This window comes from Pundamilia nyererei, unplaced genomic scaffold (assembly GCF_000239375.1).
Source record: "Pundamilia nyererei isolate P.nyererei 1_Seehausen unplaced genomic scaffold, PunNye1.0 scaffold00127, whole genome shotgun sequence".
NCBI classification, from domain to species: domain Eukaryota; kingdom Metazoa; phylum Chordata; class Actinopteri; order Cichliformes; family Cichlidae; genus Pundamilia; species Pundamilia nyererei.
The window spans coordinates 289,934-299,550 of NW_005187528.1; the positions used below are offsets into that span (position 1 = coordinate 289,934).

The 9,617-nt window shown below is 38.9% G+C and overlaps 1 protein-coding gene across 1 annotated transcript in view; it reads right to left on the minus strand.

The window, feature by feature from the left end:
• Window positions 1-6: 6 nt before the first annotated feature.
• The window catches only part of srrm4 (serine/arginine repetitive matrix 4), a 61,866-nt gene continuing 52,255 nt past the window's right edge, over window positions 7-9,617 (minus strand). Inside the window, exons 8-13 of the mRNA XM_005743051.1 lie at window positions 9,127-9,292; window positions 5,320-5,645; window positions 4,921-5,115; window positions 4,754-4,828; window positions 4,482-4,637; window positions 7-2,865 (exon numbers count right to left, since the gene is read on the minus strand). Coding sequence (XP_005743108.1) covers window positions 2,595-2,865; window positions 4,482-4,637; window positions 4,754-4,828; window positions 4,921-5,115; window positions 5,320-5,645; window positions 9,127-9,292 — 1,189 coding nt within the window. The 3' untranslated portion in view covers window positions 7-2,594. The remainder of the gene's footprint in view (window positions 2,866-4,481; window positions 4,638-4,753; window positions 4,829-4,920; window positions 5,116-5,319; window positions 5,646-9,126; window positions 9,293-9,617) is intronic.

The following is a 9,617-nucleotide window of genomic DNA, read 5'->3' on the forward strand; positions in this document are numbered from 1 at the left end:
GGGCATTGCCCTGGGTGCCCATCTAGAAAAATCTGTCAACTTGACTGCACAAATCTTCCCATGGCTCCTAGTCAACACTGCTTGTCACGAGTCATCATCAGTTTATAGTTTATGAATGAGTTCTGTGCCAAGTTCCTTCCTCTTCCTGCCTCATATTTCCCTCATTCCTCCAATTTAGATGACATTCAGGGAAATAAGCTGAGAGTATTGAGTGCATAGAGAGCAGTCTGTCAGGCCTGGAGCAGTTACGCAGACAGGATGATGGATTTGAAATGATTGAGAAATATAACTCTTAATCATAAGCCAAGGCAGCTTCAAACTTTTTTTTTGCAGATTGAAACTATGGAGTTGGATCACCCTCAAAATTAACTTTGAAGAAATCTTTTGATACCTTAGGAGATGCAAACGCGAAATGAGAACATTACCACGCTCATGTCTGTGACATAGTGATCAGCTGCTGGTTAGCAGGAAATAGGTATGTGATTCTATCCAAAGGCAACACATTCAACCTACTACAAGCTTTAATACCCACTAATTAACAGTTTTCTTTGTTTTGCAGTAACCTTACTTCAGTCAGGCCACAGACTCAAGCTCAGACACAATCCCAGCAAATGCACTGATCTCTTTGCCAGCCCACATCAGCCTTATCTGACACCTTACAACACACCCAATTAGCTTACAGTATGTTTAACTTGTTTTAGTCTGTGCACATTTGCTGCATACCTGCAAGCTACTTTGCAACCCACCCTAGCTTCTCCTCTCATGCTGTTTCTGACTAATCAGTGTCACCCCTAATGTGAACCCTGTTGTGTGCTTCTGGTCTCATCTTTTTCTGTTTTGACACAAAAAGACAGCGAGTTCCCAGAACAGAGTCGTGCCTAGAAATATAAATTACTGCAGATGGAAAGTTTTCTTTTGATCATTTGCTAGTTTTTAAAAATGTGAATTATTGTATAAAATGTAAGTTGGTAATTAGCAGGCTTCAACTATGGTGAAAAATTTGTTACCTTTGGTTAGTTTGGCTTTCCAGTGTTTTTAATAAGTTAGGCTCTATCTTCTAGCTGTGGTGTTATATTTAGGAAACAGACTTGAGCATGGTATTGATCTTTAAACTCTTGACAAGAAAGCAGATGAGCATATTTTACAAGAATATCATATTTGTGCTTTAAAAATACACAAAAGATAAAAAGCTTAGACAGTGAGGATAATATCCCACCATTTCATCCAGTCTGTGTTGAACAATATGTATGAGCCGGATTATAATTTACAACAAAATCAGTTACAGCAGTGTCATAAAAACTACAAAGTGACAGTGTTGCATAGAAAGACTGACTACTACTGGGAGTTACAATGAAACAATAAATATTAGACAAGTAATAAATATATATAGTGCTGCACAACTCAAAACTAGACCTTCTGTTGAGTAACAACTCAAAAATATAATGGTTTATGGGTTTATTCCAGTGGTGCAGCAAGAACACAATTTTCCAAATAAACTGGGAATGTGTGCTGTTTGCAAATTTAGACTAATTTTCAGCAAAGTACAGCTTTTCTCTGTGCCTAATTAAAAAAAACGACCTAGCAAATAAAGTCAGAGACTATTCCCTACATGAACATAGCTACAAATGTGATCTGCTTTGGAGCACAAAAAAAGTTCATCATCTTATATTTAAAACATCCTTTTCTCAAAACAAATTCATCAGATGTTTTGTCAAAAGAATCTCCCCTTGTTTCGATCGCTCTCTGTTATACTACATGGACTGACATTTCAATTGTTTTCCACTTGATCAGAGGATGAATTAATTTGACATTTGAGCTGACAGCCAGTTTGCTTGCTGTCAGGAGGCGGAAACATGTTTGTCCTCCACCTTGTGAAGTGTTGAGATCAGAGCGACAAACCCTCTCTTTATTCCTGGTAACGATCCCTGTGAAATCATTTGTAAGTGGATCAAACGGCTCAAATGTTACCTCTATGCTTCATCTATTAGTGCAAAAACTAGGACACAGGTATGCTAAATGCTTGATGTCATGTTAAACATTAGTTACATGTTAACCATATGCACTGTGCACTTGCATATGGCTAAAACATATATTGCAATTCAAAATCAAAATGGGAATGAGGTAATTTCAGTGCTTGTTGAACCCATTACTAAGCTGCATTATGTGCCATAAATTATGAAATAAATAACAGCCTGTTAAAGCATTTGCAAAAATAAATTAAAGTGAAATGTACAGACATCTGGAAAGAAATATATAGAACAGGGATGTTAGGTCACTAAATTCATTAATAATGTTTCTTATATGCAGCTTGCATTGTAAATATCTAGGAGATGAACAGTCTCAGGCCATTGTGAGTGCAGATGCAAAGGATGCAATACAAAAACAAAAGAGACAAAAAGACATTCAGTCTCCTAGCTGTCTGTGGGCAGAGTGAACAAGACTGCTTCATTGGTGGTTGGCCCACTGCTAAGACATTTCCACTCAAGCATCAAAGCTGAGCACTGAGACACACACAGTTGATTGCACTGACAGCCTCTGTCCTCGTTCTCAACGGGAACCACAACTGCAGATTTGGTCTCCTAATGTTGAGAAACCTAGTGCCTGGTTTTGTTCCGTTTGTTCAACGAACCGCGGCTCCGGCTGCGACTGCGGCTCCCAAAGACTGAGTTCCACGATGAACTGCGGCTGTAGCTCCGGTAGGAGGAGTAGCTGTGGCTCTGGCTCCTGCTCCTGCTGCGGCTGATGCTGTACAGAGGGCTGCGGCTGCGGCTGCGAGTGAAGAGGCTGCTCCAGGATGACACGCTGGTGCACCGACTGCTAGAGGATGGGCTTGGTCGGAAGTAAGGAATGGGTCGCTTCCTGGCACTAATGAGAGCCAAAAATATAAGTGATGTAACAAGGTAAACAAAACATTGTGTCTCTTTAATCTCCCAACTTCACTAACCCCCATCTGAGACATTCAGACTTCAGCGGAAAGCCAGTATCATCATCAAGGACCCATTGCACCCTGGACACTCGCTTCCCCCCCATTCCCTTTGGTAAATGCTACAGCTCCATCAGGTCAAAGACAAACAGACTCAATAGGAGCGTCTACCCATGCTTCTACCCAACATGCCCTACCTCCACCCTGATTGAAAGTTAACTGTGCTGTCAACACTCATGGACACTTGCACTCTACTTATCTATATACAGTATTCATTACAGCATTTATTTATTAACAGTGCTCATTACAGTATCATACAATCAACATTCCTACCTCTATTTATATAACTGTACAGTAGCAGCCAGCATTCCCACCCCTGTGCAATACCACCAATCACATCGCACCTTATACTGCACTGATCCTACTCCTTACACTGTAGATATATTCATATGTTTTGTTTCTGTATATAATGTGTGCATTACCTCTTAAACTTATTTTTATCTTTATTTATCTCATTCTCCTATCCAAATAATGTGGAATGTAAAAACCTACAGCTGCAAATGAAGAGATGCCAAACTGTGTTTCATTGTTCTGGTAACAGTGACAATGAAGATCTAAATTATCTTATGTCATCTTAATAACCCAGAAGATAATTTGCAATTGTTGTGTATACAGTTTGATGTGTTGCCCCTAGTGGCCAAAAGCTAACATGCTTAAGGTCAGCAGAATGAATGAAAACCAAGATAACTGGGTCTTCATTATTTATTGTCCCACTATGTTCACATGGTACTCAAGCATGGACTAACCTAGACTTGATAAAGTGATGTAGAGACAAGACATAACCAAACCATAACTTTATTCATAATTTAAAAAACAAACAAACATTTATTTGTATTGGCAGCCCACCATGTGCCTCCACCTAGACTCAGTCACCCTGTAGGCACTGTATCCACATCATTTTCCAGTGCTGACCAAACCCTTATAATCCTTTGGTTATAGCATTTGTTATGTGTTCAGACCATAATAACAGTCTCTCACTGATTTCTACATGGGCACACTTTTAAAAATTTTAATTAAAATCTTCAAAAATATGGAAATCTTATATGATCGTCACCAACTCATTCACTGCAGGGATACGAGTGTCCAAAACATTCATAGCCTTTAAAACAATGAAACGATAACTAAACACTATTAACATTTAGTTATAATAATTACATTGTGCTATTTCTGTGGCTGTTTCTGAGTGTCTTTTTTCTCCAAGTAAAAGAAGTGTCATGTTAAAGTCATGGTCAACTTTCTCCTTTCTTTTAAATTTCAGATTTCCTTCTGTCACCATCTGTTTCTTTAGCCCCTGTGGTGGCTTCTGAGCCAACACTTGTCTCATCCTCAGGCTAAATGCCATTTCAAGGTACATAGCTCATCAACACGGGTGAAAGATTTCAGGTTGGGAACTTGTCCAACCGAGGGGGTGGAGGGTGGGACCAGCAGTACATTTTTGCTGCCTTTAGGCATAAAACTGTACATTGTACTATAAATAACCAGGCCAGTAGAGCTGTACCTTGTGATTCGCCGTGCTTCCAGATGACTTGGTGAGTCTCTCCTCCTTTTCTTCATAGGAGAGTAGGATTTGCGTCTTCGCCTTTTCCCACTAACTTTATGTGTATGCTTCGCATCTGTCTCTCTGGAGCTAGCTGTTCTTTTTCTGTCTCGCAGTCTGGGAAGCAGACATAACATAGTGAAAATTTAATTAACAACAATGTCAATATATGTTTATTCCCATGCATTGCAAATGAGGACTCATTAGTATTTGAAACATGTAGTGAAGTTCACCTGTCGGGACTGTATCTCGAGTAGCTTCCTCTTCGCCTCAGATCAGCTGAATTACTCATTGAGCGTGAATATGAGCTACAGTGACAAAATGAGGAAAAATTCTATTGGAGATTACTGACATTTCTGCAAAATAAAATAACAAGTGACGTACTATGGAAACATAAAACCTGCAAGATGAAAGCGAGGGGCTTCGAGAGTAGCGTCCAGAGTATCTGGAACTCCCTGAGGATCTGCTCCTGCTCCTGCTGCTAGATGACCGGGTTTTTGGTCGCCCTTGAGACAAGTCGCTCCTCCTCTCTGAGCAGCTTGATGTCTTTGGGGATCTCACAACCTCTAGCCGACACCCCAAGGTTATCTGCTCTCTTTAAAAGAAATACATTAAGATGTTTCACAACTTTGAGTGAAGAAACCAACTGTGTATCCAAGGTTGGGTTTAAATAAATGCTTCCCTTTATTCTCCACTCATCAGATTAAAGATTCAAAGGAGGAAACAGAGCATATAAACAGCAGCTAAACAAGCTTGAATTCATTCAGATGGATGATTTATTGAGAACAAAAAAAATTACCTCTTGCCATTTCCACTGAAAAGGGTTGCAGACAAACCGTCTTCCCCGTAAGGTTTGCACAAGGAAGCATAGCTGGTCACAGAGTTTCCTGAATCAGAGACATTGTCTCTCTCAGTGAACTTTAGCTTCCCTGGCGAGGCCACACGTTGACAGCTGTTGCTCTTGTTGTCAAGAGTGACACTCCCCTGAGAAACACCAGTTTTGCTCGATGGCGGCGAAGATGTGTCATTCCCAGAATCGTAATCATGTGGACCTACAGTCTGGCTCGTTAAATGCTGAGACCCATTTCCATGTAAAATCTCACTTGCAGGTTTTGACGACAAAGTCTGCAAAGAGACAAACAGGCTGCAGCTTAAAGCCAGGTGTGAACTGATACATGAAACCTGCTACCTGCTTTGATGCACTGTGAATACTCTAGTACAAAGGCACATATTCCCTTGAAAACACAGTGAAGAGATTTCTTTCTTTTTTCTTGGGACAGAAAGCTTTGAAAGATAAAGACATGCAAATTTGAAGCATGCGATTAACCTCGAAAGAAAGTCTGAACTCAACTAAAGTCAAAGAAATCAACAAGAAAACAGTTTTTAAGGAAAGTCTAAACTAAAACAATTATATGAAAGGAACAACAAAAAGCAGAAAAGAAAGAGAAAAACTATGTGTGAAAAGATCTACTGGCTCTACCTCGAGTAAAGAGAAGAAGAGTAAATAATAGACCCCATTGAAAAGCCTCATTTAAAGAACACTGAACAAACATCACAAAAATGGGTATTATGTAGAAATGAAAAGGATTGCAGACAAAGAGGGATCCCATCAGTCTAACTAAGAAAGCCCTCAGAAAAGGACAGATGACTGTGCTCTTTCTCCTGTAAGAAGTAAATAATTAGCCTGCACCGACCTACAAGTAAATCCCTAAATCTGCTGATAACATCGACTTACCAATCAAGATTTCCTCCTTAAGTAGGTAAGGTGTAAAAAAAAAGGGAAGAGCGGGCAACATAAGTGCATCATTAGAGTCGTAAATTGCAAGAAAAAGACAATAACCCTCTCTTCAAAACCCAGAGCTAGTTAGCCTTATATCGGCACTTTTTTTTGTTTCTTCAGTGTTGTTTTAAAGTTTTGGAGAGCGAAACTAGTTACCTTTTTGATTAACTGACCTCTCAATTTCAAATTTTAGTTTTTCTTTAATTGCAAAAAGTCCACAGATGGATAAAAGTAGTGACCTCTTAACAGTGACAGTTAACTAAGCTTTGATTCTGACTCCAAAACACGTGTAAGAGGTTAAGCCAGCCTCTTCTCCCAAAGGTTTCCCATTATCAAGTCTACAGTCAACACAGCAGACCGACCCTGAGGGAAATTTAAGCAAATCTTTGTCCATCTACAACATTTGCAGTGGCACATAATCTGTGTATACTCAGGGGTAAAAGATTTCACTTACAGAAGTACATATTTAAACAAACACATTCTTCATGGCACCTCAAGATATTCTGACAAGGCTGACGTCAAGTAAACATTTCATCTCACATTCTGGCATAAAGTTCTTTTGTGCTTTTCTTTCAGGTTGGTGCTTCAAACACACTACACGCTTTCAAAATATAAAACCAATTCACCACATGAACATATGGTGACATATTTTAAAATCAACCACACTCTTTTTTTTATCCACTCATACCTACCTGTCCCTTTATGGATTGCTTTTTTGGGGGGGAAGAAATAATAAGCAAAGATCATTCTGCATTACCTTTTGGATTATGTGCCTTTATTCACAAGATCAAACTCCATAAATAAACCTTATGCAAACACTGTAAAGCAAGGCTACCCCCTCAGCGACCAACTGTAAAGTCCTTCTGAGAGACTGTGGGAAATTGAATGCCAGGCATAATTCGATATATGGATTAATTTATTGAATTTCAATTAAAACCCTGTGGTGTTTAATTAAAAACATCCGTCTGTGCAATTAGCATAATTTAATGATTGCTGGAGAGAAATTAAATATATTTTATGCTCCAATAAACCAGAGACAATGGGGTTTTAGGACATAGCTGCATGTATGAGGCTGCTGGAAGAAACAAAAGAACAACAAAAAAACAAAAGAGGAAACTCAAATTTTAAAATTGAAAATCTGCCTTCTAAAAAATGCTTTAGGGATGTGTTTTTTGTTGGTTTGACACTAGAACCACTGAAATGATTTGCTCTAAATAAAAAAAATGTAGTTTTCTGCAGAGGGTTGATGGGAACAAAAGCTGTCATCTTAATCTAAGCCCCCGAATAAATGTAACTAGTAAGAGGTCATAGACCAAATTGTAAACACACACCTGCAACTGAATCTTATTCAACCCTTAAAACATTTATGGTTTGCACACAATCCCTTTGTTGGATGTCAATGCAGGAAGCAGGTTGCCCCTAGCTAATGAGTAATATCCCCTCTTACACTGTCCCTAACCCTTAAGTGCTATGTGCTAACTCGAAAAAGCTGCACTCTCATGCATTTTTGATGCCATTAGACCAGAAACAACTGCACGCTGCTTTCAGATAATGGTTTAAGGCAATGTCAGTAACTTCTGTTCATTTGGAACAAAAAACACATCATTATTATCCTGTGCAGCACGTCAGTGTTACTCCTCTTGTTTGTCAGCGAAAAAGTAAAAACACACAGCTTTAAGGTAGGAGACTGGTTATTATTATTTTTTACATCACTGAATTTAGCCTGTTATCAAAGTTCAGCCCATTCTCAATCCCAAGCCGCTAAAAAACACTTTTATCAAAGCCCCTCAGAGATACACAAAAGGTGTCTTCTGGCACTATGCTAATAGTGAGAGATCTCTCACTCCCACCTTATATATGAATGCTTACAGACCTCTTAACAATACATTTAAATGCAGTAATTGGTATTTTTAAATGTGCCAGTAAGATTTAAAGCCAAACCATAGTGTTTTTCCCAGTCAGCTTTAAATCAGTGTTTACAACTAACCAGTGAGAGAAATAAACCTAATGAGCAAGTGAAAACGAGGAAAACAGACTCTATACCTAAACTTCCTGAACAGGACACAAACTGCAGTCCCCTGGCTAACCATCCTGTGACTTACTACTCGACTTTACTTTTAAAGAAGACTCATCTCTGGGCATCTAATTACCACAATTCACGCATCGAAAGACATCAATAGCATTTAACACAACGGCAGTATTTGACACACCGGGATGAGAAAGCTTTTCAAGTGTCTGCTTACTGATGCTGCAGGCCAGAGGGGAATAAGAATTTGCAGTTACAGTGTCAGTTTATTCCGATATTTACAGTAGTATATTGACTGTAGCATGATTTCTCAACAGAAGGAGAAATAAGCCTTAAAATACCCAAATCACACTGTTTATCCAACGTGTTTTGCCAACTGTAATGTAGCGGGCACTCTACCGCCCAGTAATCATATCAGTTTTTAAAGCAGAGAAACAAGAGCTGACAAAATCGCTGAAAAAGAAGAAACCACTAACCACTAACTAAGATTTAGGCCATGTAATGTTTTGTTCAATTTGGTAAATGTTGACGCCTTTGAGGATTGTGAAGAGGGTTTAGCTGAATAAAATATGCTGTGTTTCAACTGGATATAGATGTAAGATTTTGTTCTAAAAATACAGACGTGCTGTTTTTTAATGGCCTATGTAAAAATACTTTCAGAATTGAAAGTAAATTGCCAAACGCAGCCGTCTCACTGTAGGCATTTCAGGTTGCCTGAAAATAAGCCATTTGACATGGCAATAACTGAGAAATGAAACTGAACCAGTGGCAGCACTATGAGAGTCCTAAAGAGTACTTACGGTGCCAGCAGAGAGGATGGAGCGATATTTTGGAGCCATTTTACACACTGATTTGGTTGTAGGTCTCCACTTCATGTCTGTGTAGTTGAGCACTGCATTGGTTTCCTGTCCTACAGCTGCCAGGTCTCCAAATGCTTGATGAACCACAGATTTTTGCAGATGGTGTCTGTGAGAAAATGCTGCATTTAGTTTTCATCATGACAGAGATGATTGTGTTATATTAGAGCCAATTTTGCACTTCAGAGAATGGGATAAAAGGTAACATCGGAAAAATATCAGACTTTATTTCAGCTACGTTTTGTGCCATTTAGTAATCATAGAGCATCTGTTACAAAATTATTTCTTGAATGTTTTTCCACGTGAAAGATTAAATGATTCATTGGATGAAAATGTTGGAAGAATGTATAATAAAGCCACATAATTCTCATTGTTTGAGTAACCTAAACGGTTTGGACAGATCAGTCAGTTTGAATTCTGGACTTTGATTGGAG